Source organism: Rana temporaria, chromosome 10, assembly GCF_905171775.1.
Source record: "Rana temporaria chromosome 10, aRanTem1.1, whole genome shotgun sequence".
In the NCBI taxonomy this organism is placed as follows: domain Eukaryota; kingdom Metazoa; phylum Chordata; class Amphibia; order Anura; family Ranidae; genus Rana; species Rana temporaria.
Genome location: NC_053498.1, coordinates 101,559,731 through 101,578,872, shown reverse-complemented (window position 1 = coordinate 101,578,872; position 19,142 = coordinate 101,559,731). Strand labels below are relative to the sequence as shown.

At 43.2% G+C, this 19,142-nt stretch overlaps 1 protein-coding gene across 5 annotated transcripts in view; it reads left to right on the top strand.

The window, feature by feature from the left end:
* DVL1 (dishevelled segment polarity protein 1) overlaps nt 1-19,142 on the top strand; it is a 226,872-nt gene that overhangs the window by 72,374 nt on the left and 135,356 nt on the right. For all 5 annotated transcript variants that reach the window (XM_040325863.1, XM_040325864.1, XM_040325861.1 and 2 more), the window contains exon 4: nt 4,030-4,142. In XM_040325863.1, coding sequence (XP_040181797.1) covers nt 4,030-4,142 — 113 coding nt within the window. The remainder of the gene's footprint in view (nt 1-4,029; nt 4,143-19,142) is intronic.

Here is a 19,142-nt window from a genome sequence, read left to right as displayed (position 1 = left end):
ACCTGATTATCACACCCACTATAGCACTAAAAGTCTGCAGACATTCCTTCAGGTCATCGAGAGTTGACCATGAAGTATTAGTGCAAAACACCCTATACAAAATGATTACATAAGGTGGGCAAAAAAACTAAAAAAATTGTAAAAAACACAACACAAAAACTGCCCAGTGAGACCAAAAAATGTATAAAAAAATATATAGATTTCCCTCTAGAGGCTAAATACGTTGCAAACCAGTGTATGTGATATGTGCAATAATGTTGTCACCCTCTATGTGTACTATAGCGCTAGACAGCCTAAAAGTGTAGCAAAAACCTAAAAGAAAACAGCAGTGTGCACAAAAAATGCAATATAACAATAATGGTGTTTCCCTCCCCAAAATGTTAAAATCAACCATAAAAAACAATGAAAAAATGCAAAACTAAGACATACAAGTATTACAGTGAAGGAAACCCCTTTCAAAGCGGGAGTTCACCCGAATTTTTTTTTTTAACATTAGATTGAGGCTCATTTTGTCAAGGGGAATCGGGTGTTTTTTTTTAAATCGAAGCAGTACTTAGAGAGCGATCTTCTCCGCCGCTTCCGGGTATGGTCTGCGGGACTGGGCGTTCCTATTTGATTGACAGGCTTCTGACGGTCGCATACATCGCGTCACGAGTAGCCGAAAGAAGCCGAACGTCGGTGCGGCTCTATACGGCGCCTGCGCACCGGCGTTCGTCTACTTTCGGAAAATCGTGACGCGATGTATGCGACCGTCGGAAGCCTGTCAATCAAATAGGAACACCCAGTCCCGCAGCCCATACCCGGAAGCGGCGGAGAAGATCGCTCTCTAAAACGGTAAGTACTGCTTCGATTTAAAAAAAAACACCCAATTCCCCTTGACAAAATGAGCCTCAATCTAATGTTAAAAATTACGTTTTTGGGTGAACCTCCACTTTAAATACATACTATGTTGGTATTGAAAAAATTGTATGACAGTATAAGTGACACCCTTTTCTGGTGGTTAGCAAAACTCAAAATAAATATAATCTCCATACATATATCCTGTAAATCTGTGCAACAGTTAACATATATACATATACAGTATCTCACAAAAGTGAGTACACCCCTCACATTTTTGTAAATATTTTATTATATCTTTTCATGTGACAACACTGAAGAAATTACACAATGTAAAGTAGTGAGTGTAACTTAACACAGCCATTAATGTCTAAACCGCTTGCAACAAAAGTGAGTACACCCCTAAGTGAAAATGTCCAAATTGGGTCCAATTAGCAATTTTTGCCTCCCCGGTGTCATGTGACTCGTTAGTGTTACAAGGTCTCAGGTGTGAATGGGGAAATGCCTGCAAATTAAGGTAATCCCTTGAGCCCCCATAGTCCTTATTGGAAGATTTTCCCTTTTTTTACTTTTCTGGGGACAACCCAAAATGTGGGATTTTCTTTTACTTTCACTTTTAACCTCCCTGGCGGTCTTCCCGTGTCTGACACGGGGTTAGATTTTCCTGCTACGATCGGTAACCCCGTGTCAGCCACGGGCTTGCCTCGCTAGATCCACAGGCACAAGTTACTTACCTTGTCCCTGGATCCAGCGATGCCACCGCGCTGTGTGAGCGAGCGGGACCTCGCTCGATTCACACAGTGCCTCCGTGTGACGCCGATCTCCGTTCCCTGCGACGTTACGACGCACGGGGACGGAGAACGGCGCCAAATTCAAAAAAGTAAACAAACACCTTACATACAGTATACTGTAATCTTATAGATTACAGTACTGTATGTAAAAAATACACACCCCCCTTGTCCCTAGTGGTCTGTCCTGTGTCATGCATGTCATTTTATATAATAAAAACGTTTCTTTCTCCCTGCAAACTGTAGATTGTCCATAGCAACCAAAAGTGTCCCTTTATGTCAAAAATAGTTTTAGATCAGCTAAAAAACAGCGATAATAAATTATAATCACTTGCAGAATTGTGCGATAGCGATTTGTGGGGAAATTCGTCATAAAAAAAAAAAAATAATGACAGCAACAATTCTGCAACTGAGCAAATTTCAGTGATTTTGATTTGATTACATTATTGAATAATTTTTATTATAATTATATTATTATTTGTTATAATTATTTATAATTATTTATTATATTATAATTTATCATTTTGTTTTTAAAAAAATGTCATACCCGGGATGCCTATTAGAAGCTTGTTTGGTCAGATTTAAGTGAGTTATTTCTAAAAATTACAGACCTACAATATAAAACGCCAAATTTCCTTGCAAATAATGGTACCGCTTTTAGCATGTTTTTTCAGACAGAATCATACCGCCAGGGAGGTTAATGATAATGGTAAATAGAACAAATAGAGGGGGAATCCCCTAATAGGGGGGACAGACAACAAAACAAATCTGATATATGCTAATCCTTCTCCACTCAGATGTCAGCTAACTCCAGCCAAAAGTTTTTTTTTCCTTTTTAGAATGGAAAAACATGTTGGAACCTCTGTCAGTTTTTCTGCTGCCTGTGTCCCAGTTGGGGAGTTTTCCCCTGACTTCCTGTACCCCTGACAGCTGTTAGGACCTCTCCTTCCTGGAGACACAGAACATGATAAACATCTAACAGCTAGCTTTTACATGATAGCGAGGGAGCAACATCTAGCTGCTCCAGCCAATGAGTGAACGACTCCATAGGAAGCAGGAAAGCTTGTCTCATATGGTCCTAACTTTGATGTCAAAGGTTGTTCACCTAGAATGTTTTATTAGTGCAGTACACTTATGGCCATGCCAGGCGAATAATCTTGTTGCTGGTTACAATTTGCCAGGATTGCTAAGAGACAGCTTACCTTTGCCTATATGTTTGCTTGCTGGCTTAACCATCTAGATCGCAGGTGTCAAACTCAACGCCCGCAGGCCAAATCTGTTCATGTGGCCCTCGCAGCTCTCCTGCAGCTGCAGGAGAGCTCCAGCCCTCCTCTGATCCTCCTCCAGACCCCGACTTTCTGATTTTAAACAATGCATTCAGCTTCTTCCCAGCAGCAGCAGCATAAGGAAAGTGGGGGTGCACTGTGATGTAAGGGAGAGTGGGGGACTCAACTTCTGATGGTGGGTTGGCTCTTGACATCTAATGTGCTGGACATCTAATCTTACAGATACAACCGGCCCTTTAGAGAACAATCATAATGCTGATGGGGCCCACGATGAAATTTAGTTTGACACCCCTGGTCTAGATGTTGCTTCATCAGTGCTACCTCACTAGCGAGTAAGATTCTATAGCATTCTGTGCCAACAAGTAACTCTATTGGGTAAATGGCTGCCACATCATAGTGATTCTGCCAAATGTCTTGTCCGACATGGTCCTTAGGCAGTGTTGTAGGAATGATGATCTATGGACCTGCTTCCTTCTCTGGATCCACTTTGTGTTGTGTAGTCTGCTACCATAGGCATGCGCACAGGGTGTTCTGGGTGTGCCTGGGCACTCCCTAATGTGCATTAGCATTCTCCAGGAGCAGCACCAGATGGGTGGCTGGGGGTGCCAGTGGCCAGTGTAAATTCCCCCAATATATTAAAGTCTAGTTTCAACTTTAGGAACACGTTACACCCGTATTTAGGGTGTTACTGTACTAGGCTCCAAATCAAATGTCTCCAACCACCAGAGCCCCCTTCCTGTGACAGCAGGCAGGTGGCATACATGTGTGTTTGAACTTTGGGGTGCACACCCTAATGCAATAGGCTGAGCACACTTATGTCTGCTACCCTTGTCCTAGTACAACTTTGTGTTGTCACTTTTCAATGTGACATTTGCCATAAAGTGCACTTCACTACCTCCCACAGACGTGATGCGGACTTATGTAGACTGGAGCTCACACATTTGAAATTCAGAAATTGAACTGTTGCCCATAACAAACAAACTTCATCTTTCACTCTAGGAAAATCAAACAACAAACCTGATTTTCTTATACAGTCAACTACTTCACTTTTCCCCGATTGTTCATAGATCATTCTCCCTTTGTTACTATTACAATTTTCAACTTTTTATGTATTGCAGTCCAAATGCTGGCAGCAGTCGAGATGGCCTTGACAATGAGACAGGAACAGATTCCGTTGTAAGCCATAGGAGAGAGCGACATCGACGGAAGAACAGAGAGGCTCATGATGACGGTATAGTCTTGTCACCTTCCATTCTATATGTATCAAATGTGGATTTATCATTGTAGTGGCACTTAGCAGATGGAGATATTGATTATGTCCTGACATGGGGCGCTGTCCAGATCGCATAAATAACTGCCATTGATTTTTTCCTTAATAGCAACTGTCAGCTACAGTACATGGTAAAATCCAACCCAAGCAAGAACTGCGCCGCCTTGTGTGCTCATCAGGGACAAACCAAATATTAAACTGTCAGGCCCCGTACACACGGCCGAGGAACTCGACGTGCTTGGCACGTCGAGTTCCTCGTCGAGTTCTGGGATGAAGCCGCCGAGGAGCTCGGCGGGACGCCTTCTCCCATAGAACAACGAGAAAATAGAGAACATGTTCTCTATTTTCTCGTCGAGCTCCTCGGCGGCTCCATCGAGCCAAAACTGTACAGACGAAAGAGTTTCTCGGCAGAATCCGGGTTTTGACTGAGTTTCTCGGTGAATTCTGCCGAGAAACTCTGTCGTGTGTACGGGGCCTCACAGTTCCATCAAAGAACAATCGGCCACACACAAGAAATACATTTATTTAATATAGTAGTATGAAAAAGACATACCACCTTTAAAGAAGAGGTCCAGCTCCACCACGAAAATTTTTAAGTCAGAAGCTACAAATGCTACAGCTGCTGACTTTTAATATATGGACGCTTACCTGTCCAGGGAGTCCGCAATGTCGGCACCCCAGCCGATCTACGTAAGGGAACCCAGCAGTGAAGCCTTTCAGCTTCACAGCCGGTTCCCTACTGCACATGCGCAAAGCCCGCTGCGCTTTCTAATTGGTATGGCGGAGGAAGGAGGAGGGGGCCCAACCTCCGAGAGACCGCGTCCCATCTCCCGGAACTGGGGAACAGATAGGTCAAAAAGAGGTACCCGTTCCCCCCTGCCTCTGAAAGGTGCCAAATGTGGCACCAGAGGGTGGAGGAGACCAATAAGCGGAAGTTCGATATATGGGGGGTAAAATCTCGCGCCAACTAAACAATTACTATAGTGAATAATAATAATATTACTGAGCTGCACCCCAAATTGCAGTAAACTGAAACAATAATGGATAAAGTGAAAAGGTAGGGGGCGCTACAGATATTGAAATAGCTTAATAATCATAAATATATATAATAGTGATAATAAGTTCCATATAGCTCATCAGGAGACTTCTGACAAGTGAATTCCTTTCATATATGGTTTATAGACCAACAAATTCATATAAATGAGTAAATAGTTAAATAAACGTTTACAATCTATAATATCACTTGAAGAGAAATGCACTTATGAACACCATATAACACCAGAGATGGCTACAAAATTAGCTGGAAGCAATGGGGTTGATTTACTAAAACTAGAGTGCAAAATCTGGGGCAGCTCTGCATAGAAACCAATCGGCTTCCAGTTTTTTTTGTCAAAGCTTAATTGAACAAGCTGAAGTTAGAAGCTGATTGGCTGCCATGCACAGCTACACCAGATTTTGCACTCTTCGATTTTAGTAAATTAACCCCAATATGCTTATCTAAATGTGTACTGATATCTTATTTACCAAATTAATTGTGTACATCCACTAATGAAAACATAAAAGTAAAATAAATAACATAAAGACAATAATTGTTGACATTGCAACACAAATGAGAGCAAAATTGGTAACTAAACTGATCCCAAGGAGTCCATACCTTTTTATAATGCTACAACAAGGTACTTACTGTATCTGCAGATAATCTTCATGCACTGCATTGCAAGAAACAACCTTAAAAAAGTATATATATATTTTTTGTTTCATACTTACCTAGGTGGATGCAGCATCAGACTGATGCTGCATCTGTCACCTGCCGCCTCTTGCGTGTCAGTCAGCATCTCTCCTGCTCTCCCCCTCCATGCTCATTTGAGCTCTGAGCTGTGGAGGGGCGGGTAGCGGCTGTCTCAGTGTCGGCTCACTGAGAGGCTGAAACTACCATCAGTCCAGGCAGCTGGCGGATCGTGCCTGGACTGATTCTGGTGACGTCGGCAGAGAGCGGACTTCAGACTGCTCTCTGCTGATAACGGGTCACAGGAGTGCAAAACAAATTACACTCCTGTGACCCATAGGAGAAGCCCATCCTAAACAGCTCAGGCTGGACTTCTCCTTTAGTCTAAAACAGGGGTCCTCAAACTTTTTAAACAGGGGGCTGGTTCACTGTCCCTCAGACCGTTAGAGGGCCGGACTATAAAAAAAACTATCATGATCATTGCAAGCCCCCCCTCAACATCATCATTGCAAGCCCCTCATTACAAGCCCCCCTCACAATCATTAATTGCAAGCTGATCAAGATCATTGCAAGCCCCCCCATCATCATTACATCATCATCCCCTCATTGCAACACCCCTCACCTTTGCAAGCCCCCCCTCACCATCATCATCATCAGCTCCTCATAGCCCTGCATTGGAAGTGTTGACGCTGTATTGATGCAGAGGCACAGTCCAGCTCTGGAGTGTGGAGGAGTGCGGTCTGCTGAGGGAGTGGAGGATCAGGTGTGTAAAAGTGTTTATTTCATCCATAGTGAATTAACACTTACAGTGCAGGCCGCACCCCCACTGCAAGGGATCATTTTTCAATTTTCCTGGAGTTGGGCTTTATTAAAGTGGATATTTTTGGTTATGTTTGTGTATTTTCAGATTTATTGATGAATAACTTTTACTAAGAAAGAAAGCATTTTAAGAGCAGACACATGTTGCTGTACACATATCATAAGGCAGTGCATAGGAGTAAGATGATGTGCATAGGGCTGCTATAGATGTAAACCAGACTACATTTTTTGTACAGTGAGAAACTACGGTATGTCATATTGGATGCTTCGACTTACAGTACTTCACACATTGAAGGCAATTTACTAAAGCTAGCTCTGGTCCAGCAGGGAACAGCCACATTTTGATCAGTGTGTGGGTTCCCCTGATCGACAGAAACTGATTGTATAATTGACTTGTATTGTAAAATTTACCATCGCATTCACCTGTTCGCATGAACAAATCAGGTTTTGTCTGCCTTTTTTTTTTTTTAGCATGGGTTAGGAAACGAGTGTCTTGTTTCCTGCACCTCTTATAACCTATTCTAAGGCTGGATTTAGCAGTAGGCAATGTAAACCTGTTCATAGGCTCCACTCTGGAAGAGGGTACCTGCTCCTATGACCACTTTCATCTGGTGGGCAGCCATGCAATTGCCTTCTTTGCACAAGATTTATCTCACAGGATAAGACAGGTTTTCTACTTTTCAGGATTCTGAATAGCTGTATCCTGGTTTCAAACGGAAACTACAGCAGTAGGTTGCAGTACCATCCTATCCTCTGTGAGACCATAGAAGGGATTGTCCAGATTGAGATTTCACTTGGGATTAGTGTAGATTTTGTCTAGCATTCATCCTAAAAAAGATCAGCTAATTTCCTAGAATGTGAGTATGCCTAGGCACTCCTATGCTTACAGCCTCATAGCTACTGTATAGAACTGCACTGTGAATCTATGGTAGCGTTACCCCCTGTCTGGGATTCACCCGGACAATCTGGGTTTTGAATCAGGCTGAAACCTGGACACATTATTCAGACCCAACTGTGGTTCCCCAAGTAACCAATATAGTCACACACAAATCTGTTGCTGTCTGGGAGTTGTGGCGGTTGTCTGGGGGCAGGGCAATGATGTCAGCAAGATTTTGGCCACACCCAGTGTTTTCTGCGGCACGCTATGCGCACCACATTACTACTCTCCTTGAGGGCACCCAAAGGTGTCACAGGCCGCTAAAATGTTCGGGTTTGACTTGAAGAAAAGGAGGCAACCCTAATCTATGGCTGTGCTGCCTCTGAAAGCCAGTCCCCGAAGATTTGGGAGTGCGATTCAGCGATGTCACTATTGTTCTGCTCACTATTCTCCATGCTGGAGGCTCTGACATAAGGAAGTAAAGCCCTGCTTCTACCAAGATGGCCACAGGGAAACACAGTGCAGAACAAGGCATGGTAAGTCAGTGTTGGGGGGGGATCTGTCAAAGGGAAAACACTGGCAACACCGGTGACTTGTCCTTTGCCCTATGCCTTCTTTTTTTTTTTTGGCCACAGCTTTCAGAGTTCAGTTCCTCTTTAGGGAGTACAGTGCCTGTATCTTGTCCTTTAATGCCTATAATACTTATTGATCTTGCTAGTAAACATCCTGCAGGTCGGCTTCCTGCATTATTGTGACAGCATAGAAAAGATTGTGTGGAATTATCTACAGCGATGTCACCTCTTTCTCCAAACCACCACCTGACTTCCAGCGTTCATTTTGGCAGAAAATTTCGATTTAGTTTTAGTCTTAGGCCTCGTACACACCACCGAGAATTTCGTTGTAAATGAAAAGTCGTTTTCCTCGACGAGGTTCTTGTCAGGCTTGTCGAGAATCTTGTCAAGCTTTCTTTGCATACACACTATCAAGACAAAATCTTGTTGTTCTCAAACGCGGTGACGTACAACATGTACGACGGCACTATAAAGGGGAAGTTCGATTCCACTGGCGCCACCCTTGGGGCTACTTTTACTAATCTCATGTTACTGCGTGTTAAGTAAAAGTTTGGTGAGAAACGATTCGCGCTTTTCAGTCTGTTACAGCGTGACGAATGTGCTATCTCCATTACAAGCGCTACTTTTACCGAAGGTGCGCTCCCGTCTCATACTTTATTCTGAGCATGCGCGGGTTTCTAAGCACACACAATAACGTGTTTCTCATCGTAAACCAGCCTGACGAGAAACACAACAAGGAAATTGAGACTCCTGACGAGAAAAAAGAGAACACGTTCTCTTTTTTTCTCGTCGAGATCCATGGCAGTTTTCTCTACGAAAAACATACACACGACCGTTTTCCCTCTGCAAAAAAGCTCTGCCAGCATTTTTTTTTATGGATTTTGTCAAGGAAAACGGTCGTGTGTACGAGGCCTGAGTCTTAGGACGAAAATGCCATTTTAGTCCCATTTTAGTCTTCTGCAATTGTTTTAGTCATATATTGCAATTTAATTACATCCATTAGATTTTAGACAACTAAAATGAGTTTTACTAAAATGTACTGGAGATTTAGTCGACTAAAATTCATTTTAGTTGTCTAAAATCTAATGGATGTAATTAAATTGCAATGCATTAGTGAACATTTTTTTACAATTTACAAACTCATTATATACTGCTGGAGTGAAAAATCTCTTATGTTATTATTTATGGTATTGAGGTATTGAGAACACGCACTAAGAACCAGTGTTCATTTTGAAGTCAAATTTGAATTTAGTTTTAGGCCCCGTACACACGACCAAACATGTATGCTGAAACTGGTCCGCGGGCCAGTTTCAACATACATGTTCGGTCGTGTGTAGGCGCGAGCGGGCCGAATTCCAGCAAACATTTGCCCGCCGGGCCTTTTCCCAGCGGGCAAATATTCCTGGACGTGTTTTAAAACCGTCCGCTGGAATCCTGCCCGCTCGGACATGTACGGTCGTCAGTACAAACCTACCGTACATGTCCGAGCGCCCGCCATCCCTCGCATGCGTCGAATGACTTCGACGCATGCGTGGAAGCCTTTAAATGGCAGGCCCGCCCACGTCGCTGCGTCATCGTTGCGGCGACGACGCGGACACGCCCCGCGTAGTGTTTACGCGCGGACTTCTGTACGATGGTTAGTACAACCATCGTGCAGAAGCCCTCTGGCAGGCATGTACGGTGAAAACGGTCCGAGTACCCGGCCTTAGTCTTATGCCGCGTACACACGACCATTTTTCGGGATGTAAAAAATTACGGGCCAAATCCTCAAAAGGGATACGCAGGCGGAACTGCTGTTCAGCCTGCGTATCCCTGTGCCTATCTTTGGAACTGATCCTCAGAAGCAGTTTTCCAAAGATAGGCAGAAGATCCGACATCTGTAAGACACTTACACTGTCAGATCTTAGGATGCAGTACCGCATCCGCCGCTGGGGGCATTTCGCATTGAAATGCCGCTTTGCGTATGCAAATGAGGACTTACGGAGATCCACAAAGCTTTTCAGCTTTGTGTTTTCTGCGTAAGTTTACGTTTGCATACGTAAAATTAGTTCTGCTTTTACAAAGTGTAAACTAGTAACACCTTGTAAAAACAGACCTTTTTTTCGATCGCCGCGATTTTTTTAAAATTTTGAATTTTTTTTCCCGGCGCGTAACTTTTTTTTTACCCGACGCAACTTTATTGTCCCGTCGCAATCCACAAAGCCCGGCGTAACGTAATTTCGCGCGCTGCCCGTCGGGAAAATGACGTCACGAGCATGCGCAGTACGGCCGGCGCGGGAGCGCCCCTCATTTAAATTGTCATCGCCCCCTGCAGAAGAGGACCGCCTTGCGCCGGAGACATTTAAGTTACACGGCCTGAAATTTCTAGGTAAGTGCTTTGTGGATCGCGCACTTAGGTAGAAATTTTAAGTCAGTGTAACTTAAATGGGAAAAGATAAGTTAGGCAGGATTTTTGAGGATTTGGCCCAACATTTTTAATGGTCTAGAAAAAACGAAGTCTTTTTTTAACCCGATTATTGTTAAACCGGCTTTGCCTACACACGATCGTGAAAAAAAAATGCTCTAGCAAAGCGTGGTGACATACAACACGTACGACGGCACTATAAAGGGGAAGTTCCATTAAGTTCCGTTAAAAACGACGTGAAAAATTAGAGCATGTTCTAAATTTTTAATGGCCATTTTTAACGTCGTGAAAAATGATCTGGAGCCTACGCACGATCATTTTTAATGACATTAAAAAAAACTTAATTTTTACAACCCGAAAAACGGTCGTGTGTACGTGGCGTCAGTCTTTTGACTAAAGTGGCATTTTAGTTTTAGTCCCATTTCAGTCTTTTGACTAAAATGGCATTTTAGTTTTAGTCGTATTTTAGTCATCTTAATTGTTTTAGTTTTAGTCATATTTTAGTTGACTAAAATAGTATTAATTTAGTCGACTAAAATGTTTTAATCAACTAAATTAACACTGCTGACTGCAGCATGTCATGGGGAAGTCAGTCTCACCTAAAACAGTCCAAAGATGATCTAACAGAAGAGATGAGAAAACAAGCAGTCATGTGACCACTTACACAAACACGCAGAAAACATCTATTTGGCAAGATATTCCAGGAAGCTGTCTGCGTCCTGAGATGTCCGGTGCCTGTCTTCCACTATTACACTGTACATATTTTACTTGACATTGACTGTAAATCTTGATAAAGAGTCTCTGTGCTTTGACATAAGATTGTCTTGTGCCAGTCACACCTTGACTTGGTCTGTTGTACTGGATGTTTTTGGGAAGTTTGGCAAGTCCTCAGTATACCCGGGGGGCCTCTGAGAGTGGATATTGTGTGCTTAGCTTGTCTGGACTGGTAGTGAATTGCCTGGAGGCAGATCCTCTGTCTCTGTCAAAGTGAATGCAGTGCTGTCAGTGCTAGTTAGCACATTGTAAGAGGTGTACGTTATGGGAGCCACTAATCAGTCTTTTTCTGCACAGGAATGGCAAACAGTTATGGACACAGATGTGTTACCTACCTATAAAGGCCTCTGTTAAACTGAACTGAATCAAAATGAACTGCTGCTGATGGGGCCAGAATGATTTTTTCTCCACTTCATTGTGACAGCTACCCAGCCATACGTTTGTTGTGCTTTCTTCTGAATCAGCTGCATTAAGGCGGCCATACATGAATCGATATTTGACTGGTTCAGCATTGACCGGCCGAATTTCGATCCATGTATAGGCAGGCTGGTTATACAAAGTCAATCTACTGATTGACTTCTCTACAACCAGCCTATTGGGTTTTTCCTCAATGATCAGTGCCGTCGGCTATAGATGGAAACACTGATCAATGTGTTTTGACGGTGAGGAAGGCTCTCCACTGTCAGAATACAAAGCTACAGCAGGAGTAATTCTCCCACGGGAGTTCACCCATTAATCTATTTTTTTAAACAATCCCCCTAGATTAATGCTCGTTTTGTCTAGGGGAATCGGCTAGTTGTTTTAAAATATGAGCCGTACTTACCGTTTTCGAGATGCATCTTCTCCGTCGCTTCCGGGTATGGGTCTTCGGGAGCGGGCGTTACTTCTTGATTGACAGTCTTCCGAGAGGCTTCCGACAGTCGCATCCATCGCGTCACTAGTAGCCGAAAGAAGCCGAACGTCGGTGCGGCTCTATACTGCGCCTGCGCACCGACGTTCGGCTTCTTTCGGAAAATCGTGACGCGATGGATGCGACCGTCGGAAGCCTCTCGGAAGACTGTCAATCAAAATAGGAACGCCCAGTCCCGCAGCCCATACCCGGAAGCGACGGAGAGGATGCATCTCGTAAACGGTAAGTACAGCTCATATTTTAAAACAACTAGCCGATTCCCCTAGACAAAACGAGCAGGAATCTAAGGGGAAAAATTGTTATGTACGGGTGAACCTCCGCTTTAATATATTAGCTGAATCTGTGTTCACCTTGACTACCCAAAAGGCAACTCCACTTTGTCCTACAAGTGCAAACTACAAGTGCAAAGTGCACTTGAAAGTGCAGTCGCTGTAGATCTGAGGGGGACATGCAAGGAAAATAAAAAAACAGAATTTTAGCTTGCACATGATTGGATAATAAAATCAGCAGAGCTTCCCCTCATTTCAGATCTACCCCTTAAGCCTTGTACACACGACCGAGGAACTCGACGGGCGAAACACATCGTTTTCCTTGTTAGGCTGTCGAGGAACTCGACAAGGCAAGTTTCTCCATTCCCGTCGAGGAAAAAGAAGACATGCTCTCTTTTTGGCTCGACGGGATCCTCGACAGTTTCCTCGTCGAAAAATGTACACACGACCGGTTTCCTCGTGTGTACGAGGCCTGAGATTTAAAGCGACTGTACTTCCAAGTGCACTTTCAGTGCAATTTCAAGTGATTTGCCTTTTGTAAATAACCCTCACTGTCTTCACTTTAGATTTCCAGCTGCCTGCAAGGTAAGCATAAATAAAAAAAAAAATATATATATATATTTATATATATATATATATATATATATATATATATATATATATATATATATATATATATATATATATCCACCTTATTTACTAAGTAAACACTTCACTTTGCTAGGTGGACAGTTTCTGCTCAGTTACTAAATCAACCCCAATATATAGCTTGAAGTTCTTTCAGATCCTACCTTCAACATTTGAAATAATTATTTAGGTGATGTCTGGAAGAATTATGACAGCCTTTTGGGAAGAATTCCTAGCAGTTAAAACAACTTGCTGCCACAAATCAGGACCTGGGGCCATTCATATGATTTAAAGGTATTCTTACAAAATCGTTAAAGCGGAGGATTTATCCATCACTGCGATCCCTGCAGCTGTCATTATAGACTTATTTTTTAAGCAAGATTTGACAATCTGACCTTTTTCACGGTTTTGTTTTGTATTTTAAATGTGATCATGTAAAGCGAAGAATTGAAATAATTATCCTTGTGTGGAGAATTTGATACTTTGTTTCTTTCATTATTTATTTATTACAGGTACTTGTATAGCGCTGTCAATTTTAAGCAGCGCTTTACATGTATATTGTACATTCACATCAGTTCCTGCCCTCAAGGTGCTTACAGTCTGAGATGCTTCATTGTGCCCATACAGATTTTTTTTAGATCCATTTATTTTGATCCATTTGAATCTACTGTCGATTTTAAGAACTTGTATGTTTCTATAGACCGTCAACTATATTACGTTTTTAAGCTCAATAGAATTTTCCATTTAAATTCACTACAGTAAATACATTCCAGGTTCATTACAATAAAAGATATGCAGCCTTACAGTTTTATTTTCTTTCTAAAGCAGTCTTATCCTGAGTAGAAAAACCTGTTCCCTGCCACCATGCTGCAGAGAAAAAGCCTTGTTCTCTCTGGGGAAGCAGTGGTCTCTCTGCAGTGGTCTGACACACCCCCTACTGAGTCGTACCCCTAGCTGCTATCAGGAAGCTATTGCTCCCTCCTTATTGGCTCTGTCTCAGCAGGGGGTTGAACCTCTTTTAAACACTTCAGCTCTGGAAGGATTTACCCACTTCCTGACCAGGCCATTTTTTGCAATATGGCACTGCGTCGCTATAACTGACAATTGCGCGGTATTCAAATAAAATGTATGTCCTTTTTTTCCCCCCAAATAGAGCTTTCTTTTGGTGGTATTTACCGTATTTATCTTCGTATAACGCGCCCCGGCGTATAGCGCGCACCCCCAACCTGGAAGGGAAATTTACTGAAAAAAAGAAAATACTTACAGTTTGAATGCCCCTCGTCGGTGTCTTTCCCGGCGTCCATCAGCGGCCTTGTCCGGTCCGGCTGCGGCCCTGGTGGTGTCCTCCCCGCTTCTCCCGCGCTGTTTCTAAATCGATCCCTGCTTCCCGTGCTGTGTTTGAGCGCCGCCGACATATACCGAGCGCAGTACACTCGGGCACGCTCGGCTCCATAAAGGCTAGGAGGCGGCACAGGGCATGGCCGCGAGGGGAGCCGAGCCTGGCCGAGTGTTCCCGAGTGTACTGCGCTCGGTATATGTCGGCGGCGGCGTTCAAACACAGTGCGGGAAGCAGGGATCGGCGTATATTGCGCACCCACGATTTTCCCCTTATTTTAAGGGGAAAAAAGTGCGCGGTATACGCCGATAAATACGGTAATCACCTTTTTTGTGGTTTTGATTTTTAGCGCTATAAACAAAAAAATGTTGACAAGTTTAAAAAAAATAAAAATATATTTTCTACTATAAAACACACCCAATAAAATTAAATGTCTTTATCAATTTTAGGCCAATTTATATTCTGCTACATATTTTTGTTAACAAAAACTCCAATAGGGATATATTGATTGGTTTGGGCAAAAGTTATAGAATCTACAAAATAGAGGATATATATGGTATTTTTATTTTTTATTTTATTACAAGTAATGGCAGTGATCTGCGATTTTTAGTGGGACTGTGACATTGTGGAGAACAGATCAGACACCTAACTGACATTTTTGACACTTTTTTATTTTTTTTTGGGGGGGGGGGGGAACCAGTGACATTATTGTATGGCCAGCTGGTGTGGCACTTCTAAAATTTAAAGCTACACACTATTTTTAAAACTGAGGCTCCTTGACTGTATAGTTCATTTTATTACAATACTGAAGTTAGCCTTTGAAAATCAACCACATCCTGGGAAGAAAAGCCTGTGCCTGGCCAAGATGCTGTAGAGTCAGACGCTTAAAACAGAAGTACAGTATGGGTTTTCCTTTTTTCTTTTTTTTATTCATACTTTCCCCTGTGAATGGCGCATCAGACTGATGCTGCATCTGTCCCCCGCCGTCTCTGCACTGAGAACCGAGCCACCGAACATCGCGGATGGCTCGCTTGTCAGTCAGCATCTTTCCTCTTTGCTTCTCCACGCTCATTGGAGCGCCGAGCAGTGGAGGGGCGGGGGGAGGCTGTCTCAGCGGCTCGCTAAGACAGCCAATAATCAGGACAGCTGGCGGATCCCGACTTGGAAGTCATGATGACGCGGTGCCTCGAGTGACCCTTAGGCCCCGTACACACGACCGAGTTTCTCGGCAGAATTCAGCCAGAAACTCGGTTCAGAGCTGAATTCTGCCGAGAAACCCGGCCGTGTGTACTCTTTCGGCCGAGGAAGCCGTCGAGGACCTCGGCGAGGAAATAGAGAACATGTTCTCTATTTCCTCGTTGTTCAATGGCAAAAGTCGGCCCGCCGAGTTCCTCGGCGGCTTCCACACTGAACTCGACGAGGAACTCGATGTGTTTGGCACGTCGAGTTCCTCGGTCGTGTGTACGGGGCCTTAGGAGAAGCCCAGTCTAAAAAGCTCAGGCTGGACTTCACCTTTAAGCCTGGTACACATGAGCCGAATATTAGCCGGTGTCGGCCTGTTCAAAAGAACCCAGCCGACGGTCGACCCATGTGTCTGACAGAAGCCGCCTGAACCTGCGACTTCTGTAGAAAGGGCATGCCAGAAAAACATCTGCCGATCGGCATCCAATCAGCACTGACAGCCTATGGTGTGTTCTGGCAGGGATATGGTCCCCTTGTCAGAACCCAATAACTCAGCGTGGAGATCGGGGTACTAACATTGGATAGTTAGTACAGCAACTCCTGGGGGAAAAAAATGATAGTGTGTACCAGGCAGTACTTTCTGTGGGGAAGCCCCACTGATTCAGAGCCAGAGTTCCCCAATTAGAAGGTCTTTACTGATTGCATCTCTATAGGTTTGACTCAGTAGAGGGTATGTTTGATCTCTGCAATGAGACCACTGCTTCCCCACATTGATTCTTCTTTGACACTTTTATAGACCAGTCCAGTGCCACCTTTCGTCGGTATTGAGGTGAGGAAGCCAATTGGATGCTGTAGATTTCTTTGTGTCCTATAAAAATGATCCCATATTGCTCAGTATGGATAAGAGGGAGGATAATAACTAGGGAGGGTAATGTCAGCTCAAAGCCAAAAGATTTATGGCAGAGGACAAATAAAAGAGTAAAAAACAAACAAATGTTACACAGAAACAGCATGTCATTATTGTCTGAAATCTGCAGTGTGTTATTTTGTATAACAGACCTAATTAGCATTGAATGGGAGGTTGGCATCCAAACTTGCTCTTTCAGAGGAAGGAGAATGCTGCTGTTTTCTGTACTTGGTAATTAGGATAATACAAAACATGGCTAACAAGCCATACAAAGGGGTGTATAGCGTGCCGTTACACAGAGCAGCCAATCACTTTCCAGCAGTTTAAGATACCGGAGTAAGCACTATGTCAGGCTTGCAGTAGGGACAGAGCAAAATACAATAAGCCATGATAGCCAATCAGAATGTATCCTCCAGTAATTTCACATCAGCAAGTTAAATTGCTTATTTTTTTCCATTTGCACTCTTATCAAAAATCCAATTGGAAATACCATTAATTAAAAGCTTACAAAATGGACAGGCTTTGTTTATATATAAAAAAAATGGTGTTCTCCTTACGGTCAGATACTTGTGTTTAGCTTTGCATTTCCTATGTGTGGAGTTCTCCATAGGAGTTTATGGGTATGGAGAGTTAAAAGAGTAAGCCCAGGTTCACACTGGGTACGATTTGGTACGATTTGAGATGCGATTTCACATGTCAAATCGCAACTCAAATCAGCGGCATTTGCCGGCAATTGTCGGCAATGGCACCGTCCTAATCGGTGCGACACCGCATCTGCAGCGCTGCACCGATTTCAAAAAGTAGTTCCTGTACTACTTTTTGCGATTTCATGCCACGATTTACATTGAACCCTTCACAGATGTCTCTTAAATCGCGGCCGAAATCGCGGCAAAATCGCGGCAAAACCGCAGCCGCGAAATCGAATTTTGAATTTGCAGCAGTGTGAACCTAGCCTTAATGTCCCATGGATCAAATGGTGATTTCTCTGCGCTGATCCTGCATGAGTTATGCTGTGAACATTATTTAGAGGAGACCAGGAACAAATGCACTTGATTTTTGAGAGTGGCAGGTACTGAGTTTGCACATTTATTGTGTTGTATTTAGTAATTTCACATCACTTTTTTTTGTAAGAAAAAGTGTAATAACGAAGATAGATAGAACAGAGATAAAGCCCAGGTTCACACTGGGCTGCGGGAGTGAAGCCGTGCGATTTCAGCTGAACTCGCACAATTTTACTCCCGCTGGCAGTCCCGATTTCGGCCGCGATTTCAGAGACATCGGTGCAGGTTTCTGCACAGATGTCAATGTAAATCGCGGCCCGAAATCACAAAAAGTAGTACAGGAACTACTTTTTGAAATCGGTGCAGCGCCACAGATGCGGCGTCGCACCGATTAGGTCGGTGCCATTGCCGACAAATGCCGCCGATTTGAGATGCGATTTGACATCTCAAATCATACCAGTGTGAACCAGGCCAAACAGTCAGGGGGTACATCCCACACAGTCTTCAATAAGTTATATATGCCTCCATGACCATTTATAGTGAAGACATATCATTTAGCATTCATGCCATAGTATGGCCAAGTCATGACTGTTCACATGTCCAGTATAAAGCCGCATTTCTCAAACCTTTTTACTGCGGAGGAACCTTTGAAATAGTTTTGAGGGCTCGGAGAACCCCTGTTAAAAAGTATTATATCTATAGCCCTTGGTAAAATCAGATAATACATTGTCAATTTAATCAGTAAAGAATAAGAAATGCGGTGTACATAGCACATTTTACAGACAGGAATTTTAAGACTACGGGACAAAAACAGACATGAAAACTGTAGTGTCAGAAGTGCTCCCTAACATTGGTGGTCAATGGAAGAGTATGAAATTAGGTGATTAGTGAAAGAGTGCCATCGTACAATGGTGGTCAGTGGAAGAGCTCCATCTGCATTGGTGGTCAGTGGCGGAGTGCTTTACATTGGCATCAGTGAAAGGGAACCCTTGCATTCTGCTACTGCTCAACAATCCTCTAGCAACCTCTAATGCCGTGTACACACGATTGTTTTTTCCAATGAAAAAATCCATCTGACTTTTTTCATCTGAGAAACCGATCGTGTGTGGGCCCCATTGGACCTTTTTCCATCGGTGTAAAAAAATTGAATATGTTTTAAATTTTTCCTATGAAAAAAAAAAACGATAGTTTTGCGTTTGCGTTTTGGCACGGTCTGAATTTAGTCTGATAGTGTGTATGTAAGACTGATGAAAGTCAGCTTCATCGGAATTCCGAGGAAAAATTCCATCGGATTTTACTCCATCGGAAATCCGATCATGTACCCTGATTGAGAAAGGCTGCATTAAAAGAGGAAAAAAGTAGACCTGGTAAGGTTAAAGCGGGAGTTCACCCAAATTTTTTTTTTTTACATTAGATTGAGGCTAATTATGCGAAGCAGAATCGGGTGTTTTGTTTAAAATCAATGCAGTACTTACCGTTTTAGAGATAGATGTTCTCCGCCGCTTCCGGGTATGATCTTCGGGACTGGGCGTTCCTATTTGATTGACAACCTTTCCG